This window comes from Chelonoidis abingdonii, chromosome 10 (genome assembly GCF_003597395.2).
Source record: "Chelonoidis abingdonii isolate Lonesome George chromosome 10, CheloAbing_2.0, whole genome shotgun sequence".
NCBI lineage: Eukaryota > Metazoa > Chordata > Testudines > Testudinidae > Chelonoidis > Chelonoidis abingdonii.
The window spans coordinates 20,875,630-20,895,262 of NC_133778.1; the positions used below are offsets into that span (position 1 = coordinate 20,875,630).

Sequence of the window (19,633 nt, forward strand, 5' to 3'; positions counted from 1 at the left end):
CTTTACTGGCTGCGAATGCATCACAAGCCCTGATGGCAAATAAATCATTAAAAACCGCTTTTTTTAAACCATGTTTGATATTTACAAAGGTACACTCACCAGAGGTCGCTTCCATGGCTTCACTGTCTGGGCTTGTGGCTTGGAGGGCTGGGACAGTAATTCTGGTCACAAAAGCTCCTGGCTGTTGGGGCTAACGGAGTGCTGTGTGCTCTCAGCAAGCTCTTCCTCGTCTCCTCTTCCTCCTCATCTTCCCCCTCCGCAGAATCCTCAGCCACGGTTGATATTACAACCCGACATCTGAATCCACGGCCAGGGTGGGGTACTGGTTGCGCAGCCCCCCAAAAATTGCATGCAGCTCAGCATAGAAGCGGCATGTTTCGGCCCTGACCCAGACCTTCCGTTTGCTTCTCTGGTTTTCTGGTATGCCTGTCTGAGCTCCTTAACTTTTACTCTGCACTGCACTGAGTCCCTGCTGTGGCCTTTTCCCGTCATAGACTTTGAAATTCTTTCAAATATTTTTTCATTTCGTCTTTTCGAACGGAGTTCTGTTAGCACTGAATCCTCTCCCATATAGCGATCAGATCCAGTACCTCTTGTGCGGTCCAGGCTGGTGCTCTTTTTCGATTCTCAGGAGACTGCATTGTTACCTGTGCTGATGAGCTCTGCGTGGTCACCTGTGCTGATCAGAGCTCCACGCTGGCCAAACAGGAAATTGAATTCGCGGGGCTTCGGGGCTTTTCCTGTTTACCTGGCCAGTGCCTCAGTTCTGATTGCTGTCCAGAGCGGTCAGTGGTGCACTGTGGGATACCTCCCGGAGGCCAATAACGTCGATTTCCGTCCACACTAACCGTAATCCAATATGTTAATATCAAATTTAGCGCTACTCCTCTCGTCGGGAGGAGTACAGAAATCGATTTAAAGAGCCCTTTATACCGATATAAAGGGTGTTGTAGTGTGGACGGGTACAGCGTTAAATTTAACGCTCTTTACATCGATTTAAACGCGTAGTGTAGACCAGGCCTGAGAAGACAGAGTGCAACAGCTTCCTAAATGGCTTCAGCATGGGTTATTTATTCTACAGTGTACATGGAATCCTACAGATAGGCAGAGATAAAGTCTCTGCCTCGAAAACAAATAGAGACCCAATCCTGAGAGGTGGAGAATCCCTTCAATTCCCTTTTACTTCAGAGGGATTTGTGGGGCATCAGCACCTTACAGGATTGAGTCCTTGCTTATTCCTAAGTATCTTCTCTTTAAATTTTGTGGCCTGAGATCCAGGTCTGTCTGTCTGTAGATATTTATACAGCTTTCTTCCCCACACCCCCCACATTCCCAAAAGTATCTGAGCACCTCACAAATGTTAATTTATCGCCCCCCATACCAGAGAGTTATGCTGTTATCCTCCCATTTCATAGACAGAGAACTGAGGCACAGAGAGATTAAGTGATTTGCCCAATGTCTCACAGGAAGTCTGAGGCAAAACCAGAAATTGAACACAGGCCTCTTAAATCCCAGCCCTAATCCTTCACTTCAAGGGCTTGCTTTTGGGTGAAGCAGGGAAGATTATTTTTCAGCAGCATAGTTTTTACAATACAAAACAACACTCCCAAGAAAAATAAATGTTACCTGTTTTTATTAAAATAGCAGCATTTTATTATACATGCAGGAATGGATGATTTATCTGAGCATAAAGTTTGAAACAGCTAGCATTTCTGGAACCACAGAATCATATCCCACCAGGGTCCAATTGACCTTACTTGCCTTTGAGGTAGGTGAGTTTTATGCAGTTTATTGTATAGGAGAAGTCTCAGATTGAGACCCTAAAAAATATTGAGGCTTTGTCTGCTGTATGTATATGCTAAAAATCCCACTGCATGTTTTGTGGGACTAGGGAATTCCCTCTCCCCAAAACCCATCCTACTGCTATACAATGCTGGTTGCTGCCTTCTAAACCAGAGGTGGCTGTATTTTGTTGATGGAGCTAGCTCAGCATGGATATTGTTGGCAAAGCACTTTGAAATGGAAGCACCTATAGAAATGTAAGTTAGTTTTAACAACAACTGGAATTTTTGCCAATTAATTTCCATTTATGTTGCCATACACCGCAGTCACCACCTGAGGACACTAACACCCCTTGACAAAGAAACAAAGTAAAAAGACCTCCAGGTAAGAGATGCATCACTGAAGATTTGACTATACACTAATTTCACTTCTAATCTCACAAGACAGTCCTGCAAGGTGGATTTTACACAGACTCTAATCTACTCTCATTGGAACAGGGAATATAGTCACCCTGACTCCAAAGACAGGAGTTTTGTTCCAGTCTAGCTCTCACCACTCTCTCTTATGTCCACATTTGTGGTGGTCTTTTTAAATAATGGAGAAATTAATCCCTATAGACCTTTGTGCTTAAAAACAAAGCTAAATCAAAACCTGTTGTGTCCATAGCAGTGATAGATGCCCCATCTAACAGATAAATGATAATCAGCAGCTCTTTCACGTTGAAAGCCCTACCCCACCCTACAATAAGGCAGTGAGAAAGCTGGTTTCCTACAGGAGGCAATAATGCAGATCTTGTGCTTCTCGAACTAGTTGATGTTGGCCAGTGAATGCTAACCAAACACATACCAGATTAACATCCAGTTTTAAGGCAACAGCATGCACTGTGGGATTAATAAATGCTTTACATGAGGAATCTAGTGGCTCCACAAAGAGTGTAAGTCATTTAAATTTGAGAGGGAATAGACCAGCGTCCACCTGCCATTGTAGGATTAGCTCCCTACACTACATTTGCTGCTGTCTTGTTCATTCTGATTTTGATACTATTCCACAGGATAAGAGAGCTCACTGGAAGGATTCCAAATCATTAATGTACAAAAGAACAAATGGGCTTAAAGCAGACCATTAACACCCCTCTGGTGTAGATATGGAAAGCCACGTGCACCTATTGTGTCCACAGTAACACATGCAGCACCTATTTCACCTGCAGAAACCTACAAGTGCTTGCAAAAAATCTGTATATATTCATATTGCCAGCAAACCCCACCACCACCACCACCAGTCATTTCCGCAAACAGACGTTGTGAGCAGTTGGCCCACTGTTTGTACCTATCGTACGCTCTTTTGGCTTCATGTGTTAGCAATTTCAGGAAGACCTCATCCTGGATGATGGTAATTTACCATCCACTTGATTTAATAAGAAAAGCGCTGGCTTATCCAAGGGCTGTTCTGGACGGTATCCAATGCAAGATAGGATCGTGAAAGAAAAGAAAAAAAAATCCTATTGCTGCTGTGATGGGGGTGGACTTCTAGGCACTGGGAATATCAGTTTCTTCCTCAAGGTGTAGGCTGGCTGGGGCATCTGTTTCTTTTTCCCCAAGGTGTCTGCACGTTTGCTCACATCTTCATTGACCTCAGTAAGAATTGACAAGATGTCTTCACCTCTACAGCCAGAGAAAAAAGACAGTATCTCTGATTAATCAGTGTTATCATTAACCCTGATTCACAGAAACAATGCCAATAGTACATATCTGCAACATCGTACTCTTAACATGCAGTAGCAATCTACAAACACACTAAACCAGACTAAACATTTCTCTGAATTCAGTATGAGGCTTCAAGACTATGGAGGTCACAATCCCACTCCCACTGAAATCAATAGCAGCTCTCTCATTGACCTCAATGGTAGCAGAATAGTGTCCCACGCACCTAACACAAAGAATCACACACAAACAATACTGGTGTGACAGATGAACTACCACATGGGGAAAGAAAAAAAAAAAAAGCTTTGCAAGCCAATTACTCCAATTAACCAGTCCTCTCAGTGGCTGCTGGCAGTGTGAGAGGTCTAGACTTGTAAAATTGCAATGAGTCATGCCAGATATGCTATGTTAGGTATCTGCGAAATTATCATTTGCCAAGTATGATAATCTTGCTTATATGTTTGTATCATATTTGTATCATGAGTTGTAGATATGTGGGGTATATCTGTATTTGTGCATCTGAGTGACACCCCCAGACAGACTGTCATCAGCACTGCCTCGCGTGCTTGATGGCCCACCAAGAGGCAACTGTACAATAAACCCATTGAAAGACCAGGGACTGCACCTGATGAGTCAGCGAGCCACGTAGGGGCCTGCCTATGGACAAATACTCTAAGGCTTTTCCATGTGCTGTGACACTTGTGTTTGGGACACAGGAAGTACAAGCCTCATGGTAAAAGAATATAGAAGGCAACTGCATCATCTCCATTTTGTCTTCATTCATGCTTCTTACCACTGCAGTAACTTTTCTGCAAATGAAGCTCTGAACAAAGGGACTGAATGATCCATCCACCCAAGCTGTGGATGTGTTCCAGAGGAACTTTCAAGCCAGCAAACTCACCAATACTGCTAAGAACCTGATAGATGGACTTTGAAGTATCTGTATGTATTTGAGTGCTTTATCATTTAACAACTCTCTTCTTGTTCTTTTTTCTTTATAATATACTCCTGGGGGAATTCTATGCCACTGCATGTGCACAGAATTCATGTCCCCAGCAGATTTCTTTGCTTTCCCACAGAAAAATGACTTTCTGATGGGGACACAAAGGGAAGCTGCAAGAGCAGTCACACGCCACTCCCCAGCAGTGCAGATGCATTGTTTTGGGCACCTGGGGCAGCTAGCAGAGAGGTAAATCATGGGGGTGAGGGGCTAGGGATGCCCCAGCCAGTTGCTCCCACCCTGTGCCAGGCTAAGCTGCTAGTCTCAGCTAGGCTGGGGAGGACAGGACTTCCTCTTCCTCTGCAAGGAGCAGCCTGGGCTGGGTCAGACCTGCCCCCAGAAACCTCTCTGGCTGCAGGAAGCTCTGCATCACCCTCCCCCCCGCCACACACACTTCCTGCTCCCATCGCTTCTCAGCCAAAGCAGGCAGGGGTCAGTGTACAGAGAGCTGCTCTTCCATCCGCCGAGCCCCCATGCATCTGGACCCACCTCATATCAAGATCAGCCCCTGCTGAGAACCCCCCACTGACCCGCCCAAACCCAAACCCACACCCTAACAAGCCTCACTCTCTGCATCCAAAGCCCCCCTACACCCAGACCCCCCCCCAGCCCCACCTCCCTGCATCAGAGCCCCACCCCTGCTCTTGAAACCCCTCCCCAACAAACCTCATCCCACCTGGACCTGGACTACCCTGACTAGCTCCCCACACTGATCCCCACCAAGACAGTACCTGCACCCTACCAAGCCAGCACCTGGACCCCTCCTGCTGAGCACTCCACATCCAGACTCCTGCTGAGCCCCAACCACCTTCACCTGGACCCCCCTGCAGAGTCCCATTGTGTCTGAACCCCTGTTCATCCAGATCTCCCCCACACCAAGACCCCCCACCAAGCCGCCCACACCCAGATTGCCCCACGCCTGGATCTCCCCACACTAAGCCCCTCCACACTTGGATCCTACTGGGCTGAGCCTGCCTGCCTATATCTAGTGTGCTTGGTATGGAAGGGCAGGGCCCTAGATATTTCTGGGGCAGGCCTGATCCTTGCGCTGTGTCAGGGTCAGGTGCAGTTTTACTGCTAAGTCCATATCCCAAGGGACCGGGGGCCCCGCAGGGTGATCTCTCACCTCTGTGCATCCAGTGCCCTGTGCTCCCCTCTGCCATGCTGTAGCCTACACATTTATTGAAAAATAAAATTTGCAAAATTTTAAAATATTGTGTGAACGCTTTTTTGGCAGAGAATTCCCTCAGGAGTAACAATGAATCTGTAGTTTTAGACACTAAAGGATTGGTTCGAAGTGTGATATTTTGGGTAAGACCCAAAATCCTACTGACCTGGTAACGTGGCTGACCCTTTGGGGTCAGAAGAACCTTTTGTATAGGTGAACAAAGTTTTGAAATAACTTCTGACTGTACTGGACCTATGGGTTGACTGGGAGCCTGGAAACTGGAATGCAATAAAGGGGGCTCTGATTTCTTTTTCAGCTTCTTGATAACCAGAGTGGAGGATCAGAAACAGAGTTTGAGACTGGTTGGGGAGTTTAACTTCAGTTTTACCCACCAGTCTTGGGAGTATCTCCTCTCACTTTTGCAGCCTGCCCTGACCTTAGCATTTCCAGCCCTAGGCACACAGGGGAGAATTGGGTATAGGCAGGGGCCTACTTCCCTAGGTAATTCTGGATGTGCCTGAGAGGTAAGAGCTATAGGGAAATGGAATTAAAGATTTTGGGTGTAGATTATGATAAACTACTAATACACCCCTTTTGCAAGTATTCGTACATTCTCTCTGACATCGGCTCTTCTGGGTGTAAAACTGGGACCAAGAGACTCTCTGATGCCATAGCTTATCCACAGTACACTCTCTCTCTTCTCTTCCTTAATACAGTCATGAAATAAGAAAAGTAATGATCTAAATCTGCATTCTTGGGCCAGATTCCCCCCTTGTAACTCCATCCAAGTCAGTGAGGTTACACAAGGGATGAAATTTGGCCCCCAGTGCTTGCCACTCTCTACAGCAGGCAAACCCAATCACAGTTCCTCATGGCTGGACTCACGTGAACATCATGCACCTTACTACAACAAAGGCTCAAACTGAACACCACGCAGTAGCGAAGAAACACATACTGTAAGACTAGTGTTTTCCATAATTCCACCATAGCATCTAGAAGACACTGTGTAGGCATCTAACAGATGGGACAAAGCCAGATTGTTTCATTCAAAACTTCCCTCACCTCCTTAAGTTTGGCCATTCATATAACAACAGATCTAAAATCCGCATGGTCTGTGTTTTGGGTAGAACCAAATACTTCCACCTGAACCCACTGAAAAACAGAACCTGGTCCTGAAGCAGCCTTAGTGTTGAGTTTGGTTTGGCAAAACTAAAACCAAGCTCAGATCATCCCTAAGGCCTTAGTGCTGCACACATTTATGTAAGTTTACAGAGACAAGCTAAACAGACTGCCAGTTTTAAACTGATGTGTGTCCACGTAGGAGTTTGCACCAATTTAAAAAAAACTAGTGCAAATTTGTGGGTGGACAAGCCCTTCGACTTAGGCCTGCCTTTGGTGAGCAGATTCAGTATCACTCCCATTTCTTCGCCCACTGAGGTATAGGGGCTTGTTACAAGGCAAGTTACTGCACAGGAAGCCAGGGTCAAAACTGCAGCACACCATCTTGCCATGCAGTAAAGTCCCATGTGGACACTGCTGCAGTGCAGTAAAATCCTGGAATCGTGCTTGGAATATTACACTTTCAAGCAGCAGTCTGCTCTCCAGGACTTTCACTGCAACATAGCAGCGTCTACATGGGATGTTACTGCACAGCAAGCTGGCGTGCTGTAGATTCTCCCCACCCTCCCCCGGCATGCCACACAATAACCTGCTACGTATATAGCCCTATGTTATCAGTAAGGTCTCACCCTCAAGCTACACAGAAGTATTACCTTGGTACCAAGAGCTGTAACTTATTGCAGAGGGCTTGAATGTACCAAGTACCATGCTGTATGTGGCGGAAAGATGCATAACCGCCCACTGTGGCCATGCCAAGGAGGAAATCAGCTTCTTCCGGAATGCTTTCAGAAGGGGAGATTAGTTGCTGTATGGGAAGCAAGTCAGGATTCTGTGCATCTGCTTCAATGTAGACAGCCTGTTGTATCTCTTTGCCTTGACATGCCTGGATAAAAAAAAGTTTGGGTTTTTCAGCCAGCTGTGGGCATTGTCTGGCTGTGAAGTAGGACATGATCGTGCGGATTGGTACTTCTCGTTCATCTGTCCCATAGACCAATCCCAACTCTCCGTGAGATAGAATACAGCACACAAAGCAGTCCCTGTCTCTGTGATCTGTCAAAGACCGCCATTCCTGCATGAGATTTTTTATTTCTACTGATGTCTTATCAGTATAAGTCTTCACATCCAGACCAAGCCATGTAAACACTTTCGCCAGCATCTCTGTTATAAAAAAAAAAAAAAAGAAAGAAAGAAAGAAAAGCTGGGAGGGTTGGAGAATAATATAATCATAACAGAAAATCACTATGCAAGCTAAGCTGAAGAGTAACTGACTTCACACAAAGTGGCACCTGCAAACAAACTCACACGCTAGAGTAGATTTGAGGCCAAACAGGATAAATGGAACCCAAACAGCACAATCATGAGGCTCAAACATGCCTGAGTGTTTCAGGCCAGAGTTTCATAAAGCAAGGCCTGAGGTCTACAGGCACTTTTGTGTGTGTGTTCGCAACCAGCACAACTGGATGAGCAAAACTGGGATTCTTGGTAAACAGTGGGCACTCTGCAGAATTTCAGATTGGGTTTGCTCCAAGTAGAACCCTGCTCATTCATACTACTCAATGGAGACCCTGAAATAGTACAAAAATTGGTGATTTAGAAAGTATGTGAACAAATAACGAACAAAAAGGACAGTCCATTACAAAATTATCTACATAACAAGAAGAGCTAAAGGGCCTGATTTTTATCTCATTTGCACTAGCTTAGATCAACTGTAGTCAATGTGGTTGTATAATCATACATGGTTTTTGGGGTATGAACTGTCATTTTCTTTTTGTCTGTACGGCATGTAACACAATTGGCCCCCAACCTGGATGGCCTCTTAACACTATTGCAATATGCACGTTCAGTAATATATCTTACATAAGATTATAACAATATAAACTTTGCATTGTTGTAACTGAAGAACTCTATATCTTGGGCTCATCTGAAAGAGAGAAATCACAACCTGAAGGCATTTTTGATCTGTGAATTAGCTTAATGTACATTAAGCCTCTGTAAATAAGAGAGAGAACTATTAATAGTTATATACAACAGATGTCACATTTAATACAATAATGGGTTCAGTGCTCCAAGAAAACTATCTAACATATTTCTCTTACCATTGGTCTAGCTACAGTAAGTCCTGGACACCCTTTTAGAATGACACAGTTTGGTTGCACTGATAAAGATGCCAATGCAAACCCACTCCTGTCTAGTAATCAGTCATGTGTCATTCCCTCCTCCACCGCAATACAAGTGGCATTATTTGACTTGTATGAGTGTACACAGCCTATAACTATGTACTTAAAATATGAGCAAATAAAACCTATATGGGCATTAGAAGTACAACCCAGGAAGAGGCAGAGCAGAGCCTAAACCAGAAGTGACTTACCAGCATCTTTATTAGATCCTCTCCTCTTCTGAAGAGTCCCAGTAAAGCTAAAATTATTAATAATGAGGCAATAGCCTCTGTGTGGCCCATCCATTTTATAGGTCATCAGCTTCTGTTGACAGGAAGGAGACAGAAGCTCACAGCTTTTATGAAGGAATTTTATTTTTAAGACGACAATCTATTGCCTTTAGGTTCAAGAGCGCAATCCACCTGTGAGGTTACTATTTCTGTATCCCCCTGGGGTTTTCAATCCCTTGTACTGCCTAGAGTTTCTGAGATGCCCCTTTTGCTGTACCCTCTCCCCCCACCCCACCCCCAAAGAAATATACTGTCTTCCGTGATATATGCTGTTGTATTAAAACAGTGTTCTCACTCTCAGGTTGGGTACAGCAAGTCAGATATTTTATTTTCTCTAGCAATTGTGTGGAGGGAGATCCACAGTGCATATATTTCCATTTGGCATTAATGGGAGATATATACCATTAGAGGAAGAAAAGGGAGACCAAACTCCTTTATCATACAACTGCTCTAAAAGTGAACCACACAGTGCTGTTAAGCTTTGTTTAAAAGCCACAGACTTCTAGCAAATGAAACTTCTTTATTTTACAGCTTATATAATAGCTATGATAAAAGGTATGACTACCAAGCAAAATTAGGAGTGGTATTATTGTACCATCTACAATAATTACTAGTTAGGCAAGGACTCAGCCCATAACAGAGTCAGACCAAGATTTTCAAAGTGAGCAGTGATTTTGGACGCTCTAATTTTTTAGGCTCCTAATCTGAGGAACTTCAAAGAGGCTGGTTATTTCAGGAAATGCTAGACACTCAGTCTCTAACAATCAGGCCTCTTTAAGGTGTATCAAATTAGGCACCCAAAAGTTTGAAACAAACACCCAAAATCACGAGTTACTTTTGAAAATTTAGGCCTCAGGAGTGTCAACCTGTATGAGAAGACAGATGTGGAGCCCCAGGCAGACTTCAGTAGCTTGTTAGCACATTTGACTCTGAGGGGGAAAAGGGTAGCACTTGAGGCAGGGCTTAGCAACAGAATTCTACAGATGGGAAGGAGTTGGGGATAACTGTCATGAGGGGACAGGAACAGATTATTTCCACACCTACTAGGAGGACTGTCTTGGACCCTTGACACTGTGAAGCCACAGACACATGGATCCCCTCATGTGTCTCTCAGGGTGGGGGGGTCATACGCAGTTTTTACTCGTGTGCTGGGAAAGAAAACTGACAGAACAGGGGCAAGCGAGGCCCCAAGTGCGGTACATGCCTAGGGCTGGCTCTTAGTCACCAATGTGATTATGGTAAAAACTGAAAAGTCATCTGGACTCCAAATAGTGTCTCTTTAAATCTACAACTCATCCTCAAGATTGTTAAGAGCTACTAATTATTAGGAGAGTCTTCAAAAACAGCAGGCTTGACTCTGCTCCCAGCTACATCAGTCTAACTCTGCTGACTTTATAATGGAGTGTCTCCCAATTTAGTGGGAACAGAATCAGGGTCAGCGCCTTGTACTCTTTTGGTGCCAAAGTGCACCACTTCTAGAGCAGTGCAGACATCAGTTAATGTTGCTGATGCACCAAAACAAATATTTCGGTATAAGAAATTCTAGGAACTGAAGTGATTAAATAAAAACAGCAGCATTAATTTTCCCACCAAAACTCCATTCACATCACAGGGAAGAAGACAAGAGAGGGAATTCCATCATTGCCCAATGGTACAAGGAGAGAAAGAAAATACATCAGGGATCTAAGAAGGTATTAAGAACAGTGGAAAACTTGGCACTGTCTTTTTAAGCTGAGAATCAAATTCTCCAAGTTATTGATTAGTCAGGGAAGTATTTAGGCGAGTGCCTCAAACCTCTGTTTTGCTTTGTGGGTTGCTCATTGTTGCAGGTTGTTCCTGGCTTAGTTCAGAGATGCCTTGCATAACATTTACTGCTTTGTCATCTAGAAAAAAAATTATACAAATGTTTACGGGGTGAAATCTACTGTCTGTAGATGCACCAAACCTGACTTCTACTAATAATTGTGAAAACTGTTGCATTTTAAAGTGCTATATAATAAAAGAAAAATGATGGTCAAAATTCCATTGTCTTACTCAGCAGCGCTCCTGTTTATTCCAGGTCATATCTGTTCACACACTTCAATGACAAAAATAAGATTTTACTCCTATTAGTACTACAGAATCAACACAGCTCTGGGAGAATGAGGACGTGGATTCTGCCTCATGGATCTTCAAGAGAATTTTTCACTGGATTGGGGGTCAACTGTGTTCTACATGAGTCCCCAAAGGTGGCTGAACTTGTGGTATATGTATGCCCTTAAATCCAATTACAGAATCTTTTTAGGGGATGAGGAGGAAGCAGGGAAGAGCCCAGTTTGACTCATTCAGAGATCTGGTAGTTAGAGGGGAAAAATTTTTTGTTTTTAAACTTTTAAACAGCAATTAGACCTTCGGTCACTGAGGCAAATATGAAATCTCATGGTGCCATTTGTGCTGAGTAGAACAATCAGAATTACATTTATTTGGGGAAGAAATATTTCCCCCACACACATACCTTCCCTTCTCTAGAGCTCTCGTTTCCCACTGCACACCTACTAAGGGAATCCTGTAGCTCAGATTGAGTCTAATTAAACAATACATGTACCATGTGAAAGGAAGCAATCTCAGCCCCCCCACACACACATCCTTGACTCCCTGTTGATTAATGATCTTGATTTACTGTAATTTCTCCAACATGCTACTGTCATAGGGAAATGCAAATAGCACAGTCACACGCAGTTGCCAAAGTTCTGGGGCTGGCAGCAGGGATTTTTTTTGGTGATATGCAGGAGATAGAAGGCTGAGAAAGGGGAGATTGTTCCTGGGCAGAGCAGTGGAGAGCCTGTACGTGTGGCAGGGAGGGGAGAAGGAGTGGGACTGAAGAGACTGGTGATCTGCCTATGCATATGAGTGCCCGACTGTCTGGGGCTGCACTCTCAATTATCTTAGAAAGGGAAAGCTGCAAAATAAGCCCTCTCCTTGTTACTCCTTCAACTGGCCTGTCTCTCCAAGCCAGGGCAAGAAACCATAGTCCTGCTCAAGTGACATTCCAGGAACTGTCCAAATCTGTTTGAACCTGCTCTGAAAATTCATACTCTTTCGTTTTAGGCAGCCAGCAATAAGAACTACTTAAAATAAAAACACAGAAAAATGTATTAAGACAGACCTTGTCTGGCAGGTATGAAATGCACACTCCCAGCATGTTCCCGCAGGCTCCCAGAGTCTATAAAAGCAAGAAAGACAGAAATAAAATGGTCTCATGGGCCATGAAATTAACAATATGACTTTATCGGTAGTTACACTAAGAGTAAAATAGTCCTATTGCCTTCTCTCATGGTATTTGTGTACAGTTAACGAGGGAAGGGAGGGGGAACAGCTTTTTGCCTCTAGTCAGACCAACCCTTCTTTAAACTTTTTGGAAAGCAGGTTGGCTATTTCCCTGTCACAAGTGACAATCCACAGCAGGGGCATTTGCTGATTACCTGTAACTGTTCGCTAAATGTGAGCGGCCAACCCCCCAAACCAGCTTGTGCCAACAGGAAAAGAAAAAGTCAACCTAAAGCAAATCAGTCAAACTATTTTAAAACTACTGTTGTAAGTGGAGCCTTCAAAATTTTCTGAAGTCAACTAAACCCAGTTAGAAACATATAAAACTAGAAACACAGATATTAAAAATAAAGACACTTCCCAGAAAGACTTACCATAAATATTAGAACCCAGTGATTTGATAGGGGTCTCCTATATGAAGGAGGAAGAAGGGAATACCTGCATTAAAAATCAATGTAATACAATCAATAAAATAGATTTTAATAGTGATTTTAGCAGAAAAAAAGACTTCATAAATGTCAGTGCCACATGGTGTTTTGGAAAGAGACGGGGGAAGCAGACAGGGGCAAGACTGAGAGTCCCCAAGGGCAGCAACGTGTTTAGCAGTTGAGCAGACATTTCACAGCTGCAGCAACCCCATCAGAGGTGATCAGCTAGAGGAGAGTGCTGCCCACAGAGTGGATTTTATTTTCTGGGAAGCTCCGCTCGAAAAGCATATATGGTGTCCTTAAATAACACTACACTTCCATTGAACTTATGAGTGGATGTTGCAGCACATACAATCACATTGGGTACACAGTCCCTGCTGAGCTGCCGAGCAGGGGCACGCGGCCCCCACTGCAGTCCCCACCATAAGCTGCGAGGCAGGGGTGCAGCCACGGGGGGCACGCAGCCCCCATTCCAGAGCAGGCTGCAGCTGCGGGACATGAGTAGGCGGCATCAGCTGCAGCCCCCTCCAAGCCCTGGCAAGCCACAGGTAGGCACACTGTCCCCACTGCAGCCGCCAGGCAAGGGAGCATGGTCCCAGCTGCAGCCCCCGGCCGAAGCTGCAGGGCTCGGACATAGGGGGAGGTGTAGTCCCGGGGGGCATGCAGCCTCCGCTCAAAAGCTGGCCGCAGCTGTGAAATAGGGGTGCGTGGTCACAGCCGCAGCCCCTGCCAAGCCCTGACCACAGCAGGGAGGAGGAACACGACCCTGGGACGCCACAAGGGGGGCACATGGCCCCCAATGCAGCCCCTGACGGAAGCCATGGGGCTGGGATGCAGCGGCGGTGCAGCCACAGGGAGCGCAGAGCTCCAGCTGTGGAGCTGGCCGCAGCTCCTGGACAGGAGCTCACAACCCGGCTGCAGCCCTCTTCCCCAGGCAAGCTGCAGGGCAGGGGCTGCATGGTACTGGTTCCAGCTATCCAGCCCCAGTTATAGGGCAGGGGTACACAGTCCTGCCTCCAGCCCTGGTGTCAGCTGAAGTAGAGGAAGACACGGAGGTCCGGTAAAGTCACAGATTCCGTGACTAAATTGTAGCCTTACTAATTATTTGATGTCCTTGGTAGCCACATTTATAGCAGACTCTGTTCCCTTCCCCAAATCAGAAGGGATGATTTAGCTAGACTTCAGTCAGTGACAATACAGAAGCAAGAGTGAAGAAAATAAGCTCACTGCAGCATACCTGTGAGGAAGTCAAAAGTCTGACATCACCTCCAGAATGAAACAGTCCTTCAGGGATGTGATGGGAAAATGATGCAGTTTCTTTGACTGGCAGACTGCTTTCCTGCTGAGCTAAAGAAACTAACAGGAGAGGCATAATAAACAAATTTGTGAAAAAAAGAGAAACAGCTCAGCACAAACTAACCTCCTTAATAAGGGAAACACGGAGAGGCACCTAGTGAGAGATTGCTTAAAACAAAAATGAACAGAAATTCCACCAAGGGAATAAGAAGCCTGTAAGGTGAAGTCAGTGGGAGGACATGATTGTCCAGCTTCTCCCAGAACTAGTTCTAGATAACTGTCTAAATGAAACATTATGCCCTTTCAGCATCCAAATACCTAACCTACAGATCCTAAATGAAATAAGCTTAAGAGCTACGGCGCAGACTCTACTGAAGAGTGAACCACAGATAATATATGTGCATGTGCACACACTCATTTAGCCTGTCACCTATCAACAAATCCCTGCCTCCTGTGCAGGTCAACATATAGCACTTCTAGAGTGCTGTTCATCCACTCGCCATAAAGCTCTATCCAATCGTGGGTCAGTCTTGTTACCTCCATTTCACAGATGTGAAAACTGAGGCACGGAGAGGTGAAGTGACTTTCTCACAGTCATACAGCAGGGTCAGTGGCAGAGTCAAGGACAGAAGAAAGGTTTCCAGACTTCCAGTCCCATGCCCCATCCACTGGACTGCTTTGCCTGGCCACAGCCATTTTGGAGCTACTATGTATATTCTTATAGCACTGCTGCTAGCAGGTAGCAAAAACTAGAGGCAGCAAAGCAGAGCTCATATGCAAAGACCACAAGTCCCCCAGTTTTAGTCTCAGGTCTAGCAATGCATGTGGAGGGGGACACACAGCAGCTCCAGCTACCAGACACAGCAACTAGTTCAATCTGTTCTAGTAAACCTGCTGGCACACACAGCAGCCCACTCAGAATTACTCACCTCTTTCCATTTTGTATTTGTTTACTGTTTTCAGGAGATCAGGTGAAATGTCCATACAGATTTTCTCCAGTATTTCCAGGTTGTTCTCTGCTAAATGGTCTTGTTTTTCCAGACAGGTCAGCAGCTCTAGACTGGACTGCCAGTGAAACAGGAGAGAGTGTGTCAAGCACACTTAACCTGCTCCTTAAATCTTAATACAATCTACAAAAGCCTGTTCTGCCTTTAAAAAAAATAACAGACACTAATTCTCCTGGAGTACATATTGCTGAAATACAGAGCACCTCACAATTCTTACACTTCCCACTTTATACTTATTCTTATCTGTTTGGCTTCTTACTACCAAGGAAGTGTCTCCATAGTACATTTCACAGCGCTGGGGGGCAAATCATGTTGTAACATGGTAGCTCACTGACAGCTTCATAATCTGGTTTGATCCTTCTTATATTGCCAGTACCACACTGTATCAGTGAACTATGTTACAGTATCACAATCAAGTAACTAGTTAATGTCGTGTGTCTTGGTCCCATATACACAGACCAGAGCCAACTATGCTATAACACAGCTCAGGGGATTAGCCTGGTATTTCCTAGTGACCTCTAGGACTTGAAAGGCCTCAGAATCCATCACGCAGAAAACACAAGAGAAAGCCAATGCAGCATAACAGTTCTTAGTATAAATGCAGGGCCTGGGTCTCACTTTCTAGCCCCACTCAGCCACCACCTTCCCTCAGGTAGAAATAAACCACTGCCCAAGTCACGTGCTGACAATAAGCTGATGCTATATGCTGGCAAAACCCTCTCTCCTAGTCTCACTAACAGAGCCTCTAACGTTCTTCACCCTCTCCCCACATACCATATTTGTCAGCTTCTTTGGGAGCTGGTCCCTCAAGAGGAACATGGCTCTTTTTAAATCCTCACTGGTGATGTCCTCTGACAGTTCATACAGCATCTGCCTGTGTGACATAGATCTAGTTAGGTGAACTAAATACCATTGTATACATACTGTGAACCCTACACTGGCCCCCCAAAGCAATGCACAGAGGATAGTAATGTGCCCACTATTGGAAGCTCTGCTATGCTCCTCCAGTGCTGCCAACCTGCTTCACCTGTAGCATACGCGGTGATCGCTACTTAGCCTGCTCTGCAAAGGTCAACATGCAGCAGGCAGACTGCAGGCAACGCTGGAGAGCTAGAGCTGGCATAGTAGAGCATGAAGAGCACGAGCAGCATCCAAGCGTTATGGCCAAGAGCTTAACACTGGTGTAAGCAAATTAATATAGAAGAGCAGAGGAAGTTTAGGTTGTCGTAGGAGGAAGAGGATGTAAAAAAATCCCAATCCAACCCAAGAATTCACAGAGGGAGAGGGACAAAGCAAAGGAGGAAGAGCCAGAGAGAGAGCAGTAGAAAGCTATGGGAGAGGAATGACAGTCAATGGCACACTAGGTCACTCCTCTCCTAGGGCACAACATAACAGAAGAGGACCCAGGCCTTTCTAATGTGTTGTTGGCCTAAGAATGCTCTGAGCTTTGCAGCCTCACCCCAAGAAAAATTAAAGGTCATCGAATAGTCTGAGTATCTGCATATGCAAAACCTAATCACCAAACTTCACAACTTTCAAATATCACACAGCAAGTAACAGATCAACATCCTTTCAAGGCAGAAAATGTCTGGAGACTCCCAGTTCTCAGGAAGCTCACCTGTACCGAGATACCTTCCCTTTCCAGGGTAGATTTTCTTGCACTGTTTCCTTGGTGTAGCCAAGTTTCTGGAGCAGGAAGTGACACCTAATCCTGTACAAAAGCTCAGCTAGTATGAAAGTATCTTCCTTATTCAGCAAATCCTTAGCCATGAGGTGCTGGAAGATGTCCTGAGCTGATTCTACAGCTTCCAGCTTTTTGAAGGAGAGCAAGTCACTACAGAGAAATTTCAGGGCCTCCACTTCTTCAGTTCCCAGGTTTTCATCAATGACTAGAAGTTGCTGGTGAAACTTTATGTCATCACCCATACTGGAGGCTTTCTTAGGAAACACACTTCACACCCTGAGAATGGAAAGGTAAAGAAGAGTCCAATGTAACGAACCAAATGGCACTGGTGCTAAGGGAGAACTGAAGCTTAGCTTCTAATAGGCACTAAGCAGCATCCTTGATACTCTGTGTTGGCCAGATATTTCTTCCAAACCATCAGAAGCCAAATAGTCAGCAGACAGCCTAACTCCTTCCTGCATGCACCACACTGCAGCAGTATGGCAAGATATGCTCCTTCCTCTTCTCGTGATCAGGAGAGAGAAGAGTCCCCCACTGATCACTCTCTCTCACTTCTGAAGCGTGGCTCCAGTGTCTTTACAATAGGTGGGGGTAGAAAGAGAACAAGGTGCTGCTCTTGGTCCCTGCAGCTGGACTACAACTTGCCATGGCTGGGAGAGGACAAAAAAGTGAGACTCTCTCCTGCCCTTGGGCTTGCATCATGGGAGCTCTGCCACCACTTCCCATGATCAGTAGGAGGAGAAGGTGCTCCTCCCCAAGGCTGGTACTAGGGCTGGTGAGCAAGGGAGGGCACCAAATTGGGGTGCTGTGTGGCTTTTTGGGGGGGGGCCTCAACCACTGGGGGTGAAGGGGGCACTGAAACTATATTCTGCCCAGGTGCCAGAATGGCGGGTGCTCTCCTTCACCCTAGTTGAAACACACCAGCAGTGACATTATCACCTGGAAGCCAAAGTTCTCAGCACTGTGGCAGCCGTAGAGTGCAAATCCCATCCCCTGCACTACTCAGCAGCTAGTCTGCTGTTCTGTACCAAATGTGAAAGCAAAGAGTCTCCTTCCTACTCTCAAACCTCCCTTACGAAAAAGTCCTATAGAATTTAGTAGGAGTGAAACTACCAGGGTTCTAGAGAAGTTAATACAATTATCTTACATTTAATGGAGAATAATATGCTTTCTGCTTCACTGCCAGCTCCCTTCTCTCCTGGACATGTTGGGGTTCCTCAGTGGACCACTCACTTTAATTTGGCAGCAGGTCGTCTTTAGGACTTTTACCAAAGCTTTCTTCATACAATGACAAAAGGAAAAGTGGGAGATGATCAATGAACACTAAAACTGGGGAGGCAGTCAGCAGGTAAAGGGGTGAGTGCATGTTTTGGGGAGAAATCAGCAGGGCATTGCTGTGTGTGTAGGTGGGTGGGCAATATAATTTATGAGTCTGGGTCTATTTCTCCTCTAACCACTAAACAACACTTCCCAGAGCCAGGAATAGAAACTAAGTGTTCAGACTACCCTCTCTTTCCCACATCTACCTACATACACACACCACACCCCCCAAAAATTTTGCTTACATCCCTTTCCTCTTCAGACACCCCAACTCCCCCAATCTTCTGTCCCACATATTGCAGCACCCTCTTCACTTATAAACAAGATGGCTACAAGAAAGCATAGATCTACGGCCTTTCTACACACACAAGTTTATCTAAGGACTTGTTTTTAACTAAGGACAGCAGGAGGGCCAGCACCGTAAGCAACGATCCTATCAGAGACCCTAGGCACCTAGCCAGGGCAGCAAGCCCCTCCTACCACTGGCACTGTGTTCAGGCTACACTACTATTTTTACTGCACTAACTAGAGAAGACCTAAAGCAGGTACATCTCCTCTAGCTAGGAAGCACACCCCCAGCTCCAAGGGCAGATCTATCAATTAAAAGGGGCAAATTTGTGCACAGACCAGCCCTCAGTAATCACTTCTCTACCAGTCAGTCAAATCCCAACAGAACCACATAATACAAACTGAACACACATTTACACTAGAACACACATGGCTGCTTTCCCAATTTCAAATCTTCGCTGCTTGATTCCTGACACCATCAGTTACAGATCCCAGCCTCTCCTGTATTCTGCGGTTTAGCTGTTCTATCTCCCCTGTCATTCCAGCCAGCGTTCTCACACCTGGCACTATTGCTGAATTGGGTTAAACCGAAACGAACAGTTGCTAAATATAAAACTTAAATTGGTAGAAAAATCTGATTTAGTTTTTAAATGGTGTAATCTAACATTTTTAAACATTAATGACATTTTTAAAAATTCTTGTGCATGTTTTGTATCTTGGAGGGATTAAGGGGACAAAAAGCAGGACAACTGTGGAGAGAACCCAGTCTGCCCAGAGCAGCTAGCGGACATCACAGACAGACATAGGGAGAGGGGGTGGGAAAAAGGGATGGACAGCCACTCTGTAAAATCAAAATACAAGCAACAAAACTCTGCTTCCTAGTTTTACACCTCCACTGCCACCACCACTACCTCCCCAAGAGGGAGGCATAAGTGAAGCAGAGACATTTGTACTGTGTCCTCTCTTTCTGGAGGGACAAGATGAGTGATTCATAGCCAGTCCTAGTAACACAGTTGGTTCCCATTTGGGGCAGGGGTGGCGGGAGATGGTGCAGGTGGTGGGGGCTGAGGGGATGCAGGCCGGGGGTGG

General features: G+C 45.3%; 1 protein-coding gene across 3 annotated transcripts in view; it reads right to left on the reverse strand.

Moving 5' to 3' along the window:
• Positions 1-1,616: 1,616 nt before the first annotated feature.
• Positions 1,617-19,633, reverse strand: part of CASP10 (caspase 10) — a 21,355-nt gene continuing 3,338 nt past the window's right edge. For 2 of the 3 annotated variants that reach the window (XM_032799427.2, XM_032799428.2), the window contains exons 2-12: positions 18,084-18,214; positions 16,871-17,212; positions 16,027-16,126; positions 15,175-15,310; positions 14,187-14,305; positions 12,896-12,932; positions 12,361-12,417; positions 11,010-11,098; positions 9,138-9,249; positions 7,423-7,927; positions 1,617-3,443 (exon numbers count right to left, since the gene is read on the reverse strand). In XM_032799427.2, coding sequence (XP_032655318.1) covers positions 3,281-3,443; positions 7,423-7,927; positions 9,138-9,249; positions 11,010-11,098; positions 12,361-12,417; positions 12,896-12,932; positions 14,187-14,305; positions 15,175-15,310; positions 16,027-16,126; positions 16,871-17,178 — 1,626 coding nt within the window. In that variant the 5' untranslated portion in view covers positions 17,179-17,212; positions 18,084-18,214 and the 3' untranslated portion in view covers positions 1,617-3,280. The remainder of the gene's footprint in view (positions 3,444-7,422; positions 7,928-9,137; positions 9,250-11,009; positions 11,099-12,360; positions 12,418-12,895; positions 12,933-14,186; positions 14,306-15,174; positions 15,311-16,026; positions 16,127-16,870; positions 17,213-18,083; positions 18,215-19,633) is intronic. The other variant, XM_032799429.2, reaches the window with a different exon arrangement.